Raw genomic sequence first — 20,607 nt, 5'->3', positions numbered from 1 at the left:
ATTTCTCCACAAGAGGAGCCTCGATCGCCTGATAGCAAAGTTCCCACCCCCCTTTTACAAATAGATAATAAGTTTTCCTCTAACTCTATGTAGTTCATAGTTCTACCCTAAGCTGCGTTAGTTGTAGCGTGAACCCCAGACCAGAGTGGAGAAGATCCTCCTTGTTTGAAAACAATTTATTTTTAGTGTTCAAGAAATTTTAAAACTTTTAGCTTGCAAGATGTCTGGACGCCGTGACCCTGCTTCTGAACAACTCAATGATTTCAAAAAGCAACAAAAAGTGAGTAAAGTCACTTTAGATTACTGATTACGCGTTACCAAAGCATAATTACCCATTCGCGTACGTAATTTCAAATTATTTTCCAATTTTTATTAAATCGAAATTTAATTTAACATACTTGCTTAATAAATTTTATCTTTTGTTGATATTAATCAGTTTAAAACATATTAAAGGGGTCACTCACAACCGTGTCATTTATTTTTTTCTTATGGTTGTCGAAAAAGATTTAGCGATGACCCCTGAATTAAATTAACAATAATTGTCCTTAAGTTTTTTTACTTAAATTTAAAGGTGTCATAAGTAAAACCATGAGTTAATAATATGTTAGCTCCCTACATATTATTAACTCATGGTAAAACACTCCATTCAAAACATAAATTGAAAACGGTATGCCTTAGGGCATAATTTCATAGAAAATAAATTTAAGACTCAAATTGATTTCCCATTGAACAATTCCACTGCACTAAGGACTAAGGCCCTGGTCGTACAACCCTCACTTTTCGAACACTCTGTCCCTGTCCCTGTGCCGGTATAAACCGCAATTTTTTTTACAATACATAGTATTCAGACTATGAGGATTGATACCATTTACACCAGAAGACCACGGTAGTTGGTAGACAAAATGCAGTACCCAATATAGCCTAGCCTCCAGGTGCAAATGTTATCAATACTCCTTGTTTAAAAACTATGTATAAACATGGTATAAATAAATTTTTTAACACCACTTACACCAGAAGGCCAAGGTTGAAGGTAGTTGGTAGACAAAATGCAGTACCAAGTATAGCCTGGCCTCCAGGTGTAAATCATAAATGTTTTAAATCCTCCTTGTCTAAAAATAAAAACTATGTATAAATAATTTTTTTTAAACATGACTATGCTAGTACGTGTTTCTTGTTGATAAATTTAGATATTTCGAAAATGTTATCCTGAATTTTTTAAAACATTACTATGCTAGTACGTGTTTTTTTTTCTTTTAGTAAATTTAGATATTTTGAAAATGTTATCCTTTATTATCCTAAGTTAAATTAAACTAAAAAAAGCTCATAAATAGTTAGCATAATCTTCTTTCATAGACTAAATTTTAGTGCACAGTTTATATCTCAGTTTTACCTGTGATAACGCAAAACAAACGTGATATGACTATAACATAAGTACACCTGGCTGACAGGTAAAGTTGTAGATTACAGACAAGGTCACGTGGCGTTTGTTAATAGGAAATGTGAAAGTCAAACGATGAATTATAGGTTTGGCTCCAGTATCAGGTTAGGTTGGTAAATGAGTTTATTATGTGGGCCTCTGAAGTTGTTTTGCAGACTTTTTATCCCTAAGGGTGCGATAAACGGACGGCGATCTGAAGTAGTTGATTTCAAGTGGGTGGTGCGCAGAAAAATATCTTATTGGTCTGTTAGTCTGTCTGACGAATATTGCTGCGCATGAAGCGTTTAAGATAATTTCGAAAGATTTGATAAATTCAGAGTGTGTAATTGTTTTTTACTGTGGGGTCGTGGAATAGGTCAGGTAAAATCGTACGAATAGGTCACGTGGTATTTAGGAAAGAATTATGTCCTGGAATCTCCAGTGATTCATTATGTTTTAGGCTGATGATTTCCATGAAATTAATGGGATATTATTGGGGGTATCTCGTGAAGTTGGGAGGAAATTTCACGGTATATGTTTCAGTCTAAAGGGATTTTAATTTAAAGATTTCACGGAGGGGGTCACGTGGTATTTCGGACGGAATCAAGTCCTGGAATTTCCAGTGATTTATAATCTTGTAGGATGATTGATTTCCATGAAATGAATGGGATAGTATTAGGGGTATCTCGTGAAGTTGGGAGGATATTTCATGGTATATGTTTCAGTCTAAAGGGATTTTAATTTAAAGATTTCACGGAGTATGTTTTAATCTTATGATTTTTTAAGGGAATTTCATGAAATAGAATTTGATCTTATGATATTTTAAGGGAATTTCATGAAGTAGAATTTGATCTTATGATATTTTAAGGGAATTTCATGAAGTAGAATTTGATCTTATGATATTTTAAGGGAATTTCATGAAGTAGAATTTGATCTTATGATATTTTAAGGGAATTTCATGAAGTAGAATTTGATCTTATGATATTTTAAGGGAATTTCATGAAGTAGAATTTGATCTTATGATATTTTAAGGGAATTTCATGAAGTAGAATTTGATCTTATGATATTTTAAGGGAATTTCATGAAGTAGAATTTGATCTTATGATATTTTAAGGGAATTTCATGAAGTAGAATTTGATCTTATGATATTTTAAGGGAATTTCATGAAGTAGATTTTAATTTGGTAAGATTTTAAGGGAATTTCATGAAGTAGATTTTAATTTGGTAAGATTTTAAGGAAATTTAATGTAATTTCAAGGAATATGTGTTAATATCAAGATATATAACGAAATGTCATGAAAATATTTTAAGACAATTTCACGGAAAACGTTTGAATCTCAAAAGATTTTAATGGAATTTCACGGAATAAGTTTGAACCTCATGATATATTAAGGAAATTTCTCGAAATTCTTTTGAATCTAAAGATATTTTAACGAAATTTCATGGAATACGTTTGAATCTCATGAGATTTCAAGGAAATTTCCATTAAGTCCATGCACATCTGATCATCGTCACAAATGACATTCACCACGACAGTGTCATATTTTCGTGGGAACGAACTAAATTGGGTGATTTGTGGGACATACTTAAAGATATCTTCAAGCACCCAGAGAGGGATAAAACCAAAAGTAAATAAATTGATTAAATAAACCGTATCAAGTGACGATTAAATATAGTATAATCCCACAATGACAATAATCCAAAAAAAAAAAATTCAGTACAATTCCTATGTTTTTACTTAGAGGGGAGGGACCATGCCTAAAGAACGCACGTTGAATTTAGTATGGCGCAGTAAGGGGGTTTCCTCAACTGGGCGTGTATAAGTTAATTCAAGTTTTCGCAACCAAGAACCCGGAAAAATATTTCTTCATCATCATAAAGCTTTCGTTATCACTAATAAAAAATCTCCATTTCATTTCGAAAATGGAGGGGATTGTCGCAATTAAAATTATTATGCTTTTATATAAGCTTGTTTACTGCGTTAAGGTAAATAATTTAAATAAAAATACGCATTCGTCGCGGTACTTTACGTTCGATTTGCTTGAAATGTAAACAAAGGAATAAAAATACGCATTTAAATTTAGTCAAACAATTGAGGTTTGTTTTGAAATATGAATTGATATACTTGGGTAAATTTTAAAATTAAATCTATGCTCTAGACGTGTTGTAGCATTAATATTTGTGGTTTTGGTTTAACAATAGGTCTAGTTTATTCAAGGTTTAAAACAATTTTCTTGTTTATATAACCATTAATACATAAAGCTACTAGGAATTATTACGCCCCCCCCTTAATCCAAGATAATAATTTCTTTGCTAGGTTTATGGGCTGGGCTTGAGAACTTACTTTCCCCGTCACGCCTCATATTATTCTGATGGGGCTATTTATAACTATGATTTCATTGGTTGTTGGTAACTAGCAACGCGAGTTCCTAGGCGCGCGTGTGCAAGGTGTAAGTCTGACTCTTAGCCCAGTATAGAGTAATGGCAGTCTCCCAGCTTTGACTGTATTAAGGTCTATGGAAAAATAATACGGGGTGCCACTAGTCTGTAGAGCTCCTCCCTCCAACACGTAACGAAAAGTTTAAATTATCTTATTATCTTACTTAAACTACGCGCCCGCAATACTCTGTTCTCCATTCCAACTTCTAAAATTAAATGTATCCCTGGTCATACATAATGATTAGTCTAGCTCCTCCCACAAAATCTGCCTATAGGGATCTAACAACTGGTTAGGGGGAAGAGATAGTCTGACGTCACGCAGCCCCTCTCTGGTTGGCATTTTTGCGCGTAGAATACTGTTTCCAACCGTTAGGGGGGGATGAAACTCCAGTAAGAGATAGAAGGGTGTGACGTTTCAGGGTCAGAACTGTTAGCTCCCTATAGATGAGTTGAGAAAATGGTTATCTGGCTACACAATACACAATTATTCCAATTATCTGTATATATTCCTAATATAACGCAATATTTTTTAATTCTCTATTAAAAGTTTTAGTATTTATGTAAATTTCGGGGCAACTTTACGCAGTGGAGCTTCAAATTAGGTCAGCAATTAGGCGCGATTTAATGACCTTAAGCTATTGAAACAAGTTTTATTTTCACTTCATTTGATGCAATGTAGGTGCTAATAAGTAATCGAACTTTCGAAATATTTACGTATGTGGATTCGTTACCCCACAGGGATAAAAGGAAATCTATCCGAATTAATTATTCGAAACCAATATCAGAAACCCATTGCCTGAAGTTAGAAACAGAAAGGTCACGTCGTGGAATAGTAATAGACCTTTTCGACGTAAAAAAGGGTATGCAACCCTTAGTATTGGGACGTACAAAGAGGTTGATACATTGCCATCTGTCTATTTATGTCCACTCTCATGACACAATGAGAATATGAGACTAGAGCGCAGGCGCCAACAAGAGAGATGGAAGGTCAAGTTTACCCCCCCCCCCGTGTCTTTCCCTGTTAGTTACATCAGGGATAGATTTAATTATAGAAGTAGTAATGGAGAACGGTTAGTATTTACTTCAGTTATTCCGACTCATAGCCCAGTATAGAGCCCCTCCCTTAAACACGTAACGAAAAGTTTAAATTATCTTATTGGCTCGCTTAAACTACGTTTTGATGACGTTGTTGACGGGGACGGCGAAAAATACGTAATTCCTTTTTACCTCTGTCGCTATGACCCGCCTCTTCTTTCATACCCCTCCGTCCCGGGGAAGGGGGTCCGGGACTTTGACGCGCGCCCAGATTACTCTGTTCTCCATTCCTACTTCTCAAAATTAAATCTTAGCTGACGACTTCCAAATTTTCAATATGGTCTTCAAATCCAAGGTGTAGGGGATAGGAGAGTGTGACGTCAGGAGAAAGTTCGTAGTAGTATTAGAATATAGACCTTATAAATTCCGGTATGTGGACACAAAAACTACCAGTCCTGCACCAAACTTGGCTCGTTTTGTTTCAAAACCATACCTTAAATTAAATAAGTCTTTGTTTTGCCCATACATCGTCCTATCAATGTTAACACCGTCTTAAAGACAAACTGGTCTCTACAAACAACCGGACACTGGTTTACCCCCAACTTTTCAGAAATGTCTACACTTCAACGAATGTACTTCTTTCTTGTACAGGGAAGCAACCTACACTGTAGGCGAAATATTTCAAAAATTTCCATCACGGTTTTTCATTTTTTGACGACGTAAAACCGCATGACTTTAAAATTTAAATTCTAGTATAGGGGTGTGTGCCTGGCTTCTATGAGAGCCAATCCAATAGCTAGCTGCAAAATAACCCTTTGCTGCCTTAAAAGAACCAGTTGAGTGTACTTGTTTGTTACCTCAGTCTCAGTCTATCTCATACAGGTTTTTGCAAAGCTTAAATAAATGGCTCTTGCCAAATACTTTTAAATAAAATTATCTACGAGGTGCTGGCGATGATAAGGCACTAGAAAAATTCGAAAAATATGTTGAAAACCTACGACGGTCAAGGACTTTTAAGCCAGTTTTTTTGTATTAGGTGATAAAAGTTTATTGCTGTTATCTATCAGTAATTATTTCAGCAAGTATAAGTATAGTTTAAACGTGATTTGGTTTTGTTATGTTCTCTTTTGCGTCAATAGGTTTTGAACGAATTATATAACTATTGTCTATTGAATAAAGATCATGTCGTTTTGCATGTAAGACATTTTATAATGACACAATTCGTAGATTTCACCTCTTTGTTATTGTATAAATGTTTATTTAACTTCTATGAAACCGAAGTTCATAAACTTGAAGTGTAACTGTTATTTATTTTATAATGTCAGGGATAGATTTAATTTTCGAAGTAGGAATGGATCACGGTTAGTATCTACTTCAGTCAGACTCATAGCCCAGTATAGAGCCCCTCCCTCTAACACCTAACGAATAGTTTAAATTATCTTATTGGCTCACTTAAACTACGTTTTAATGACGTTGCTGACGGGGACGGCGAAAAATACGTAATTCCCTTTTACCTCTGTCGCTATGAGCCGCCTCTTTTTTCATACCCCCCCCCCGGTCCAAGGAAAGGGGGTCCGGGACTTTGACGCGCGCCCAGATTACTCTGTACTCCATTCCTACTTCTAAAATTAAATCTATCCCTGATAATGTTTTTAATAAATTTTGGACATTCTAAGAATAAATGTTTACTTCGATTTATGGACTTCGTAGAAAATTGGGGACTTGGTCACTTGCACTTACTTGCACTTATCTTTTTAACATTAATCTAAGTTCTAATTTGTAACTTAATTCGGATTTCTTTTTAGACTTTGGAAACTTTAACCACCAGTAATGGTGCACCAATTGGTGACAAAACCAATGTCCTCACTGTTGGACCAAGAGGACCTATTTTGTTGCAGGACTTCACTTACATTGATGAAACCGCCCATTTCGATAGGTTAGATCACCTTTCGTTTTTATATTCTTAATTACTACATAAATTTGTTTATTACTGTGTTAAGTTGTTTAATTGTTCATACATAATGTAATACTACAGAGAACGTATCCCTGAACGTGTTGTCCACGCCAAAGGAGCTGGCGCTTTTGGATACTTTGAAGTAACCCATGATATTACCAAGTACACTAAGGCTAAGGTGTTCAGTGAAATTGGCAAGCGTACACCTATTGCTGTGCGATTCTCTACCGTCGGTAAGTTAATTACTACCAGGGGTAGATTCAATTTTAGAAGTAGGAATGGAGAACAGTTAGTATTTACTTCAGTCCGACTCATAGCCCGCCCAGTATAGAGCCCCTCCCTCCAACACGTAACGAAAAGTTTATCTTATTGGCTCACTCAAACTACGTTTTGATGACGTTGCTGACGGGGATGGCGAAAAATACGTAATTCCTTTTTACCTCTGTCGCTATGACCCAGCCGCCTCTTCTTTCATACCCCCCCCCCGTCCCGTGAAAGGGGGTCCGGGACTTTGACGCGCGCCCAGATATTACTCAGTTCTCCATTCCTACTTCTAAAATTAAATCTATCCCTGTTACTGCCGAATCTTCAATTATAAAATCTATTGATTCTACCACACAGGTGGTGAAAGTGGTTCTGCTGATACCGTCCGTGACCCCAGAGGTTTCGCTGTTAAGTTCTACACCGAGGATGGCAACTGGGATTTGGTTGGCAACAACACCCCAATCTTTTTCATCAGGGATCCCTTCCTATTCCCCAGTTTTCTTCATACCCAGAAGAGGAACCCCGTTACTCATCTCAAGGTCAGTAATGTCATACTTTCTTTAATTAGTCTTAACCACTTCATGCTGCTTTGGTTAAACAACCATAACACTAACCAACGAAACTACTGTTTCTGAACATAGTAATTTGACGCCAGAACTAATTTAGATTGACTTATTGTTAAGATTGGTTAATTTTTCACAGGTCAATGCCCTTCCAAACTATGATAACAATGTTTATAATACCCACTTTCCCCTCTTGGTTCAGTGGTGGTGGTAGGCGCGTTTGGGTAATGCCATAAAATGAGGCGTTGTTACGGGTTCTTAAGAACATTTCCTGGTCATTATTATCATCAACCGACAATATTATACCCTCGGGAAATTTAAAAAAACCCTTTTTTTTACTAGGTTTAGAGGGATAGAAAACTGTACTTTTCTAGGTTACCATTGTGTACTGTTATGTAGGATTATGCTAAATTTTGTTTTTATTAAAAATTCTGGTTCTAGGCCTAGTTTTAAAGTTATTAAACCAGCTATTTAGCGTGTGGGAAAGACGTTATAAGAAGTGACCTCATTGATTTGATTAAAGATGCAGTGTTATTGATAAATCTTACATCCGTTAAATGACCCTACTGGGCCTAGGCTTAGTGACATTACAAAAAACCAACCATGCAGTTTCAGTACATGCTTAGATCTTGAAGGAGAGAGTAATGGAGTGGAAACCCCCATACCTTAAGCTTTGCCTTTGTACCCCCACCTACGGCACCATAGTCCTCCCATCATCCCCAGCGGTTAGGTAGGGTCGTGCCGGACGAAATTGTAAAGGACGCTCCCTCTATCTCAAAAATAGAAGCTAGTTCTCATTCAAATAAAATGGCGCTACGCGGCAGCACTTAGCAATCGCCTACGGAAAGGTAGGGGCGTGCGCGAGGTACACTGGGAGAGATATGGTGCCGCAGGTCGCCCATCATCATTTCCAATCCATCTGACTCCCTTATCCCTGCTTAGATTGAAAATTACATACAAGTTTTGTGTTCCAGCGTTAGTCTTGAAGATTAGTGTAATCCATAGTGTCCAATTATTCCTTGTAATTAGTTTAATTGTGGTAACTTTCGAAACTATTCACTTATAATATAGTTCCTCATGTAAGGCCGAACTTTTCCAAACATTTCAAAACTTGCATTATATCACAGCAAACTCGATCACGCAAATTGCAACGTGTAATTTGCGTGATCGAGTGGGCTGTGATTTAATGATGGCTGAGTAGACCAGGGTGGGAAATAAGGGTTTTTTGTTTTTAACTGGACATTGGGCCAGCGACCCCTCTGGCCTGGAATAAATAAACTGGTCCATGACCACTGACCAGGGTGCGTCGTCAGCTAAATTGAAGTGGATAATTAAAATATATTAGCTAATGTCTGGACTCTGGAAACCCTTGAATTTTCGTAGTGGCCCTGTGGACCACTGACTCCTCCGATTTTAATTTTTAAACTGGTCCAGGCAATTTTTAAACTGGTCATTTGCCCTGTGCCACCGCCTTATTTCCCACACTGGAGTAGACCAATAAAAACTTTCCACTGCTTTCATGACGCAATTGACTATTTTGCGGGAAAATTTGAATTGCAATTTTTTCCCGCCTTTTTTTTAATTCCGTTTTTGAGTGGTAAAACTAAATTATTTAACTTTAAAAATTTAAGGACATGGATATGTTCTGGGATTTCATCACTTTAAGACCCGAAACCACCCATCAAGTCTTTTTCCTGTTTTCTGATCGTGGAATTCCAGATGGTTATACCCATATGAATGGATATGGTTCTCACACCTTCAAACTGGTTAACGATAAAGATGAACCAGTTTACTGCAAATTTCACTACAAAGTAATTAAACTTAAGCTTATATCTGCCGATTTAATGTTAAATTTAAAGTAATTAAACGTCAATTTAAATTAAATAGACTGATCAAGGAATTAAAAACATCCTTCCTGACAAAGCTGGAAAATTATCTGGAGAAGATCCTGATTATAGTATTAGAGATCTTTACAACCATATTGCCGAGGGAAAATACCCATCATGGACATTTTATGTTCAAATCATGACCTATGCCCAGGCTGAGAAGTTCAGGTTCAACCCATTTGATCTAACTAAGGTAAGTTGCTATAAAATTTATGGCATGTTTTTCGTTTTTATAATCTAGACAGGAGTAAGATAAACTCGTTTTATTAAATTAAATAGTTTTATGTCTCATAAAATATTAATAAAAAACGTCTTTATGGACAAAGACTAAAAAAAGTCTTATCTATGGGACCTGTAGAATATCAAATCAAACTGTAGATGTTTTCAATAAGTTCGTGAAATTTTTGAACTTGAAGGTTTTAGTGTAATGGTAAACAGATAAGAACGGAAAAGTTTGAACATTGAACTTTTGAGATAAGTTTGATTGTGAATAGACGATCGAGTAATGAATCTCAAATTTTGATTTGTTAGAATAACTTTAATATCTTGTTTCTATGGGGCATATTTTTTTGAAGATACCATAATGTGACGTTTTTGGCTAAAATGTTCATTTTTAAAACATGGAGCTGTGGTAGTTTAGTAATAGATGTACAATGCATACGTAGGGGCATGTTCAGAACAATTTTTTGAGGTGGTAGTGTTAGCATGGATAAAGAATGCGCGTGAGGAAATTTGTTTTCACGCTATAGGATAGGCAACTCCCTATCTCCGACGGCATGCAGCTTATTCGGTATATACTTAGTCCCAGCTTTGGTTGTCAGCACGCGCAAAGCTAGGTCTCTATGTAACGTAGCTTTGTCCGTGCTGACAACCGACGAAAGAAATACTCGTTTTCAAAATCTAAAATCTCGAGATTTAAATCCTGAAAATTAGTATATCTTTAGTCTATTGTCACAACGCACAAAGATACGTTAAATAGTAATCTCAGTTGTGACGCCAGTGCCTATTTAAAACGTCACGGGCTCAGCTTTGGCAGTGGGCGGCCATGTTTGGTACCGCTTTGGTTCTATGGGAAAATAGCATGGGTGACGTCACACTTCTGAGATAACTCTATAGAGCTCTATTTGATGGAAGATAAGCTTGATATAGTCCCTGGCCCTACAAACCACATTGTGTCCATCCCTTTAAGCCCAAACAAAGTACCAAACACATTTATGATGCTTCTAGGTTTGGTCTCACAAAGAATACCCACTTATTCCCGTTGGAAAAATGGTTCTTGACCGTAACCCCAAGAACTACTTCTCTGAGGTCGAGCAAATTGCATTTTCGCCATCTCACATGGTTCCCGGCATTGAACCAAGCCCTGACAAGATGTTGCAAGTAAGTTAAACACGCAACATCACTTAATTGCTGCTGAATGCAACATACTAACGTTTGCCCTCTCCCCTCCATTAAAAGGGTCGATTATTTTCATACCCCGACACTCACCGACACCGTTTGGGTACCAATTACCAACAAATCCCAGTCAACTGCCCCTTCAAGGCTCGTGCCTCTAACTACCAAAGAGACGGTCCACAAACTGTTACTGATAACCAAGGTGGTGCACCAAACTACTTCCCCAACAGTTTCAGTGGGCCAAACCATGACTTGAGATCAAAGGAAGTTCGTACTAAGTACGTTGGCGATGTTGATCGTTACAACAGTGCCGATGAGGACAACTACTCTCAAGTTACCGATTTCTACGTCAATGTATTGACCAAGGAACAACAAGACCGTTTGATCGAGAACTTTGTGGGATCTCTTAAGGGAGCAGCTGATTTCATTCAGGAACGCGCTATCAAGAACTACACTCAAGTTCATCCTGAGATCGGAAAGCGATTGGCCGCTGGTCTTCAACAAGCTAAGGTACTTACCATCTTTGACAATTGAAATTTCTTCGACAAAGTTTACAAAATTCAAGTATTTCTTACAGAAAATGTCTGGCCGACTATAAGCTACAACGAAAAAACATGATTACATGACATGACATGACGCAGCTCGAAGTATAAATGTCAATGAAGTTTTTTTGGCCTTTTACCGTACAAATGTGTTTTCAGATGAATTTTTTTTCTTTACTTAAAAATATTTAGATTTAAATAAAATAATATTGTTGGTTTAATAATAAGCAAGAATGGTATCGTTAATTAATTCATTTATCTTTAAGTTTAAACCAGATATTGATTTGTTTTCTTAAGGTTTTTTGGCATGTTTATTTGGATTCCATTTTGATTATTTGCGTATCTTTATAAATAAAAACAATTAAAAGGTATATTGTGTGTTTTCTTTCGTCTTTTCACCACAAAGCACTTAGTACAGACCAAGAATTGATATCTAGTTTATTAGGGAGAAGGTTTAAGATGCCTAAGCATTCGCGCGCCGCGTCCCATAGTCCCATCCCCATCTTTGACAATTAAAATTTCTTCGACAAACTTCGTAAATGTAAGTATTTCTTACAGAAAATGTCTGGCCGACTATAAGCAACCCACAACAACGAAAAAACATGACGCAGCTTGAAGTATAAATGTTAAGATACAAATTGTTGAGGAGGATACGTTTTTTGGCCTTTTACCGTACAAATGTGTTTTCAGATGGATTTTTTTTTTACTTAAAAATATTTAGATTTAAATAAAATAAAATAATATTGTTGGTTTAATATTATATAAGCAAGAATGGGATCGTTAATTAATACATTTATCTTTAAGTTTAAACCAGAATATCGATTGTTTTCTTAAGGTTTTATGGCATGTTTATTTGGATTCCAATATGATTATTTGCGTATCTTTATAAATAAAAACAATTAAAAGGTATATTGTGTGTTTTCTTTGTCTTTTCATCCCAAAGCACTTAGTGACAGCATGAAGTGGTATCTAGTTTATTAGGGGGGAGGGGTGTAAGATGCCTAAGCATTCGCGCGCAGCGTCCCATAGTCCCATTCCCACTTTCAAAATACAAGGGGGGACGAAAAAGGAGACCGGGCTATTTCGCTGCCTCTCCTCAGTCGGAAAATATGACTGTAATTTTTTTCTCATTCGCGTCGCGCTGACGTGCACGAGTTTTCAAGAACCAATGAGATGCTGGTTGTAATTTAAAGGCGGGGATCAACTCCGGACCTACTATGTTTGGAGTGGAGATAAAGCTAGAAATGTGGAGCGAATTTATACCTTCTCCCTAATAAACTAGATATCACTTCTTGGTGACAGTGAGATCCTAGCTTTAGATGAGCATAAGTTCAAAGATATGTTCCTTCCATAAGTTTGTTAATATCTGGTCATGACAAACTGGAGCTTGTAATTTTGAAGTGAGTGAGGTAGGTCATAGATTCGAGGTAAAGCGAGCGACGCCTGGTGAGGGGCTTTTGTCCAAGGCTTAGTACAGACTAAATAGGAAGATGAACTGCAAAATTAACCGAGTGTAGTCTGTTCTCTAACTAGCTCTCAGTAAGTCTCTAGCATTCCGAAGTATATGTAGTGTCAAACTTGAATCTATGACGTTTCACCTACGTCACTTCATGACAAGCTCTCAGTAACCAGTGGCAAACTTATGGAACATATATTATAAACTTATGATAGAAGTAACGTGGTAATACGAATCCTTCGCATCGAACAAACCTTAACTAAATTCAATCAAAAGAAACACGTCATTACATTTAAAATTTTATTTTGATTCGTCACAACTCACAACCGTAATTAGCAAATACATTTTGTAGTGAATAATTAATAAATCTTACATAATTTCAGTCTCAATCAATAAAATTTTTAATTTATGGTTACGTTTTGACACTTTGATTTATTTTTTTTTTTTGTAAAGAGATATTATTATGGGTTAGACATTATTGCACGAGGTATGAGAAAAATTGGATCACGGAGTTTGTTTGTTAATTAATTATCTTTCAATATATTTCTGTATATATTAATATTTAAGCCAAAATTTAGTAATATTTAAGGTTACGTTGTATTGTTTTGGTCTACAGTGAGAATATAAAATCCGAGTAGCAATTTACAGAGTTTAATTATAAGTCATTACTAAAACTTAAATAAGTTGAACGCGAATGTTAAGTTGGTAAAAGCAAAAGTGTACAGATATAAAACCAAAAAGTACACTTCATTAACAATTTCCTGCCTTTAGCTGTAGACGACATGTAAAGTTGTAAACTGAGAAGCAAACTACCCTTCACTCAACCGCCTACAAGAGCTTTTTGACGTCATAGGTTGATAGAAAATAGTACATGATGCTGGCGACCCCAAGCTTTATTTTCGGTACTAGAGCTAGCATCTGCTACTTTATGAGCCTATTCACGGATGGGGGATACGCAGAAGGGGTCGACACTATTCTGGGATAAAGGAGGGCTTCTCATACTCTTGACGTCATAGGTTGATTTAAAATAGTACGTGATGCTGGCGACCCAAGCTTTAATTTTCGGTACTAGAGCTACAATCCGCTACTTTATGAGAATATTAACGGATGGGGGATACGCAGAGGGGGTCGACACTATTCTGTAATAAAGGAGGGCTTCTCATACTCTTGACGTCATAGGTTGATTTAAAATAGTACATGATGCTGGCGATTCGAACGTTAATTTTAGGTACTAGAGCTAGCATATGCTACTTTATGAGAATATTAACGGATGGCGGGTACGCAGAGGGGCTCGACACTATTCTGCAATAAAGGAGGGCTTCTCATACTCTTGACGTCATAGGTTGATTTAAAATAGTACATGATGCTGGCGATCCAAGCAGCAAAGCTTTATTTTCGGTACTAGAGCTAGAATATGCTACCTTAGGAGCCTATCCACGGATCGGGGTTACGCAGAGGGGGTCAACACTAATCTGGGATAAAGGGGGGCTTCTGATACTACACATCGCGAGCACGTTCCAAAGAAGTGTACTTTTTTTACAGATCTATACACTTTTGGTAAGCGAATAGATAGTTTTGACGTTCAAGATATTAATTAAAACTTTGACGTACATTTTCATGACGTACGTATAGTTTAAACGTGTAGATATTAACGATTGATTTGTTTAAAGAATTTTAAACAATAATCGAAAACTATAAATAAAACAAAATATTCGCGTTCAACTTACCAATTTTAGGAGCGACTCTGTATTACAATATTTAGTTGAGGGAAGACCAATAAACGGACATAAGAAGCATTAATTAAATTTAATTAACCTTAATTAATTAATTATCTATTCGTTGATATATAATTATGAGATTTCAATATATGTTAATTTATTTAATAAATACTGTAAAATAATTTGTCTAATAAGGAATCAGATCTTAAATACGTTGATTTCGAATTTATTTAAGCCTAACACGTTTTTCGTTGTACTGAAGATAATAAGCCTAAGTTTCCTGTCTACGTAACTGAAATTAATTAAAGTTAATAACCAATTAAATTTGAAACTATCAGCTAATTAATTACGTTAAATTAATTGCAAATTAACAATTAACGCAATAGCTGTTTCACAATAATTGAATTCAATTGAATTGCATCACGATATCGAAACATACAATGATTATTATTAATTACGTCGTTAATTCCTTAAAATTAAGGTACTTTTATTTATAATTGTTTCAGCGACAATTATTAGGTATTTGGGGAGTTCAAAGGTCAATTAAAATAAACCCAAAACAAACGAAGATATTTATTTCATTAATGCTAAACAATTGTCGAGCAATAAGTGTATTTGAACTATGAATGGCGAAATGTAACATAACATAACATAACATAACATAAAATTAAAATTCTTCAGGGGGGAATCAAATCAAATTAAACTAAATTAAAATTAAAAACACTGGAATTCTATATAATCAAGAAGGGATATCTAGTTAACTAGGGAGAAGGTACAAATTCGCGCGCACATTTCTAGCTTTATCTCCAGTCCCAACGTAGACGTGTCCGGAGTTAATCCCCGCCGCCTCTAAATTACAACCAGCCAGCATTTCTCATTGGTTCTTGAAAACTCTTGCACGTCAGCGTGACGCGAATGAGAAAAAAAATTACAGTCATATTTTCCGACTGAGGAGAGGCAGCGAAATAGCCCGGTGGCCTCCTTTTACGTCCCCCCTTGTATTTTTAAAAGGGGACTGGGACTATGGGACGCCGCGCGCGAATACTTATGCATTTTATACCTTCCCCCTAATAAACTAGATATCACTTCTTGATATAATATAATATGATAATTAATTAATGATAAACATTTCAGTTATATACAACGGCTACATCGTAATTAAAATAATTAAGACGTAACGCTGGTTTAAAAATAAAAATTAAATATTTCTGTAGATGTTAGTTTTTCTATTAAGGGAGTAAATATTGACAACGGTAATATATTAACAATTCCTCTTTCTATACTTTTTTAAAAATTGATTCAAGATATATACGGTATTGTACAATTTTAAAGTGTTGTTTGTTTATTTATTTGTTTTTGTTTATGGTAGACTATAATTAATAAAATCTACCCAGCAATAGGAATAGAAACAAAAAGAAATGTTTTGACCTTACTGAGCTATGACACCCAATCGTGCTAAAGCCATTTCTTGACGTCGACGAATCACTTCCCAGTAAACTTCGTGAACTATAAAATGAATACGATGTTTTGTTGTTTAAGTTTGACCAATGGTTTGTGTGTAATGAAGTTGTACAGTAAATGGACAGAAATGATTTTAGGAAATTTGTGAAAATGGGGCTTAATTGTGCAGGTAAAAATTAATTAGAATAAATGCTCGCGCAGTAGTTCAAACAAACTGAGATCAAATTGTACGAGATGTGACAAAAATACCACTAAATTTGTGCAAATGGAACTTAAATGTGTAGGTATAGAACCAAAAGTTTTATCTATATACTTTTGTTTGTAGTTGTAAGTTTGAACAAAGGTTTGTGTGTGAATGGACAAAAATACGACGAAATTTGTGCAATTGAACGAAGGTTTGTGTGGAAATGAAATTGTATAGTAAATGGATAAAAATACAACGAAGTTTATGCAAATGGAACTTAATTGTGTAGATGAAAAGTGGGCTTGTTATAAATGATATAAATGTTCGTATAGACAGAAAATCTCTTGAACTACAACATTACTACGAAAGCTTGAACTTCAAGTTATGTAGCGTTAAAGTTTGCGTGTAAATAAACTGAGGTCGAAATTGAACAGGATTTAACTAATATTGTGTCTAATTTGCGTGGATAAAAGTGTAGTTGCAAAAATGATTAAAATGTTCACATAGACAACCTTGTGAACTACAAAATTGGTAGGAGAGTTAGTACTTCATGTTACATAGTTTTTTTGTGTGTAAATAAACGGAGACCAAACTGTACCGGACGCGACCCGAATTTGTGCAAATGGGACCTAATTGTGTAGATAGAAGTTTCTTCGCGAAAATTGGCATAAATGCTAGAGCAGTAGTTCAAACAAACAGAGACCAAATTGTACGAGATGTGACAAAACTGATACCACTAAATATGTGCAATGGACCTTAACTGAGCATACAGAACTCGCTCAAATTGACACAAATGCTCGCGTCATCTTTATAGTCGATAAAACAAAATCAAATAATAAGAAATAAATAAACACTTACTGCCATTCTTGACCAATCCATTTTGAATATAACGGAGGTAACAGAAGAAATCACACACCGCTATAATCTGTAAAAGCAAACTCACAATATTATTCCCTTAATTCAAATTAACATTTAACTAATAAATTAATTCAGCCATTTCAGAGTTAATCACCGAAAAACGAAACTTACCCTATTTCTACCCAGTTGAGATATGTAATACCAATCTTTGCTTTCCCCCAATTTCATCTTGTATTTACATAGTCTAGGCGCCTCTAATAAAGCGCATTTCCTACACAAAATTAAAAACATTCATTGTGTACACGTAAATTTGATAAACATTCCAAATAACAAGATGGCCGCCCATCGCACGATCATAAACAACCCAATTCCCTATTACCAGAAGGGGATCATAGTAAAACGTGACACTCTGTATCCTCTTAATACTTTCGTTATGTAACATGATTCTTCCCGGGCTCATGGCACCATTTTTGTTAATTTGCTCTCCCGCTGCTCATCAAACTTAATTAAATTAAGATGGGTGTAATTACATCGCACCGTGCTAGGGTGAATTCTATAACTGTTTGGTATTTACTAAATCCCATTCAGCAATCAACCAGGCACAAACCTTGATTGTCTTGACGTGGCAGGACAAAAACGCACAAGGGGAAGCATACTCCGCCTTGGCAAATAGTTAAGCAGCGCTAATAGATATAGTAATGACGAGGGAACTATTTAAAATGGCGTATGTGCATGAATGATTCGGTTTAGTAACCCCAATTGCTATAATAAATGTTAAGGGATGTTGTTGGGAAGAATCATGTTACAATTACGAATTACCCCGCGCTTTGTGCAAGTACACTTCTCTCGAAGAGAATTATTATATACTTCTCTTACAATGCATTATTGAGAGGACACAACACAAGTAAGTAAAGGAAAGTATTATAATCTTCTTTTATTACTTAATTAGTAATGTGCAGAAATTTTCCCAAGACGAGGTACACCAACTCCGTCCCACCCTTACCACATTTCAACAAACGAAGCAACCACAACAACAGCTACGACAACGACCCCCACTACGACTTCCATCCCATACCAAACTAATACCCACACCATAGATACCCATCATACGATGTGGCTAAAAAAATAAATAAACGTACTTTGGAAATGGATTTTTTCCTCCAACGGCTTCAATTACAATTGAATTATCTTCTATGGCTAACAGAACCCGTTGTGCCAGCTATTAAAAAGTCATCATATCATTTTATTATTATTCTTTTTATATGCATAACCATTATTCTCTAAGCTAAATGACACCTTAGATATTAAATTTCATATTTATTTTTTTTTATAAGTTAAATACGTGGTAATGGTGGACTGTACCTGTTGGTTCTGAAATTGTAAACAAGGTAGAATATCTTCTTCGTAGATTCTTTTCAAAAATGGAGTTTCTCGTTTAACAAGTGGATTTTGTCGCCATTGGACAAATTCTTGATGATAGAATGGATCAACCTGATTTTTGTAATTAATGATAAAATCTGGTTAACTAATTGTTTAAGTATTTTGCCGAAACGTATTTTTAACTTCTATGAAGTATTCTGATTGTAAAATATTTTTTTTTAACTTAACTACGAATTATTCTGATTGTAAAATATTTTTTTTTAACTTAACTACGAATTATTCTGACGTTAAAATAATTTTTTTTAACTTAACTACGAATTATTCTGAAGAAAAAATAATTATTTTTTAACTTAACTACGAATTATTCTGAAGATAAAATAATTATTTTTTAACTTAACTACGAATTATTCTGAAGATAAAATAATTGTTTTTAACTTAACTACGAATTATTCTGACCCTAAAATAATTGTTTTTAAACTTAACTTCGAAGTATTCTGACTATAAAACATTTTTTTTTAAAACTTAACTACGAAGTATTCTGAAGATAAAATAATTATTTTTTAAACTTAAATACGAAATATTCTTAAGATAAAATTGTTTTTAACTTCTACGAAATATTCTTAACATAAAGTAATTGTTTTTAACTTCTACGAAATATTCTTAACATAAAATAATTGTTTTTAACTTCTACGAATTATTCTGAATCACAAGAACGTCGTTTTTTTTCCACTCCATAAAATTTAAGATAACTTTAAGAAGTACTCGGAGTGAACTCTAAATGGAAATTTTCCATAAATTTCAACTGACTGTTAGTTTAGGTTTAGATATGTGGGGTTATCAGCAACCAATTTCGATCAAAAATCAAACTTAGGAAAAAAGCATTAATATTTAAGGATAGTTCAAGGAGAGGGGGGGGGAAATAAACCATCAAAATAGCGGCCTATACTTGAAAATAAACAGTAATAGATCTAGGGTAGCATTGTTTAGGAACTGGTTGCAAATTATAAGCTTATAAATGGGTTGAAAGCTCAAAAACGGATTAATTAAAAAAATTATCATAAACGTTAAAACATGGTTCGAAAAAAACTCTGCCTACAGGGTTTTATTGGGATATTTTATATTTAGCAGTGTTTCTTAAATTTCAACACCAATTTCAAGTAACTCTCTCAAGGGTTGTCAATAGTGGACCAATTGGTTAATATAAATGGTAAGCGTAACAACAAATGACAAAGAAACAAACAAAAACCTCATGGCTGTCGTTAGGAATAGCGGCAGGCTCAGCTTCTTTAGTGGGAGAGCCAGGCGGACTGTCTATGTTAGTAGATGCCAATTCGTAGTTGCTAGGCGATCTTCGATGCCCGCTTCTGAAAAGAGACCTTACCCCATTAACTGGAGCTTTACTCTCCAGCTGGGGATGCAAGTGGCGATTTGGCATGGCTGGAGTGGACGTTATGACCAGAGTTTTAAGAGCTTGAACTTCAGCGGCTAAGCCATCAATCTAAATCAACAACAACGGTGCAGTGATTTAGTAAATAGAATTAAGTAAACAACCTTTTATCGGAATTCTAGGATTTATAGGACTAAAAATGCATGCTCATACATAATACTATTTTGGATTAAACTATGTAGAAAAATCTCAAGAACAAAATAACAAATTGGAGTTCACTTTGAAAATTTAGAGGAACTTAATTAAAAAATCCTGAGCAAGCTCCGCAATTTTAGTCAAATCAAGAAGTGATATCTAGTTTACTAGGGAGAAGGTAAATAATTCGCCACATTTCTAGCTTTATCTCCAGTCCAAACGTTACGCAGGACCGGAGTTAATCCCCGCCTCTAAATTAAAACCAGCATCTCATTGGTTCTTGAAAACTCACGTCAGCGCGACGCGAATGACGGAAATTACAGTCATATTTTCCGACTGAGGAGAGGAGGCGAAATAGCCCGGCCACCTTTTACGTCCCCCCTTGTATTTTGAAAGGGGGACTGGGACTATGGCGCGCGAATACTAAGGCATCTTATACCTTCTCCCTAATAAACTAGATATAACTTCTTGGT

General features: G+C 35.4%; 3 protein-coding genes across 5 annotated transcripts in view; 1 reads left to right on the top strand and 2 right to left on the bottom strand.

Annotated features, from left to right (window-relative positions):
- LOC149615959 (uncharacterized) overlaps positions 1-8,786 on the bottom strand; it is a 34,188-nt gene extending 25,402 nt beyond the window's left edge. The window contains exon 1 of the mRNA XM_089857224.1: positions 8,631-8,786. The gene's annotated coding sequence lies outside the window, so the exon portion shown is untranslated. The remainder of the gene's footprint in view (positions 1-8,630) is intronic.
- Positions 102-12,404, top strand: Cat (Catalase). Of its 2 annotated transcripts, none has more exons than XM_089857228.1 (9): positions 102-280; positions 6,697-6,827; positions 6,927-7,078; positions 7,467-7,648; positions 9,304-9,483; positions 9,560-9,751; positions 10,786-10,938; positions 11,017-11,463; positions 12,054-12,404. In XM_089857228.1, the coding sequence occupies exons 1-9, from the start codon at positions 221-223 to the stop codon at positions 12,072-12,074; spliced, it is 1,518 nt and encodes a 505-aa protein (XP_089713354.1). In that variant the 5' UTR covers positions 102-220; the 3' UTR covers positions 12,075-12,404. The 2 variants fall into 2 exon arrangements, with proteins under 2 accessions (XP_089713354.1, XP_089713355.1); XM_089857229.1 differs by lacking the exon at positions 12,054-12,404 and adding an exon at positions 11,531-11,866.
- An 832-nt stretch (positions 12,405-13,236) lies between these two features.
- The window catches only part of LOC149615957 (guanine nucleotide exchange factor for Rab-3A-like), a 21,597-nt gene continuing 14,226 nt past the window's right edge, over positions 13,237-20,607 (bottom strand). Inside the window, exons 5-10 of one of the 2 annotated variants that reach the window (XM_089857230.1) lie at positions 19,799-20,050; positions 18,535-18,663; positions 18,312-18,391; positions 17,344-17,443; positions 17,173-17,239; positions 13,237-16,175 (exon numbers count right to left, since the gene is read on the bottom strand). In XM_089857230.1, the coding sequence (XP_089713356.1) occupies positions 16,099-16,175; positions 17,173-17,239; positions 17,344-17,443; positions 18,312-18,391; positions 18,535-18,663; positions 19,799-20,050 (705 nt within the window). In that variant the 3' untranslated portion in view covers positions 13,237-16,098. The remainder of the gene's footprint in view (positions 16,176-17,172; positions 17,240-17,343; positions 17,444-18,311; positions 18,392-18,534; positions 18,664-19,798; positions 20,051-20,607) is intronic. The other variant, XM_089857232.1, reaches the window with a different exon arrangement.

This window comes from Phalangium opilio, unplaced genomic scaffold, assembly GCF_054372755.1.
Source record: "Phalangium opilio isolate 3A_F unplaced genomic scaffold, DU_Popi_V2 ptg000217l_1, whole genome shotgun sequence".
In the NCBI taxonomy this organism is placed as follows: Eukaryota; Metazoa; Arthropoda; class Arachnida; order Opiliones; family Phalangiidae; genus Phalangium; species Phalangium opilio.
The sequence above is the reverse complement of the archived record's forward strand: the minus strand, read 5'-3'. Positions and strand labels throughout refer to the sequence as shown.

Bases quoted from the DNA above. Each gene is read 5' to 3' on its own strand.
- Cat (XM_089857228.1), top strand. From the start codon at position 221: ATGTCTGGACGCCGTGACCCTGCTTCTGAACAACTCAATGATTTCAAA. The intron at 9,752-10,785 runs GTAAGTTGCTAT...TGATGCTTCTAG, and splicing joins ACCCATTTGATCTAACTAAG to GTTTGGTCTCACAAAGAATA. The intron at 10,939-11,016 runs GTAAGTTAAACA...CTCCATTAAAAG, and splicing joins GCCCTGACAAGATGTTGCAA to GGTCGATTATTTTCATACCC.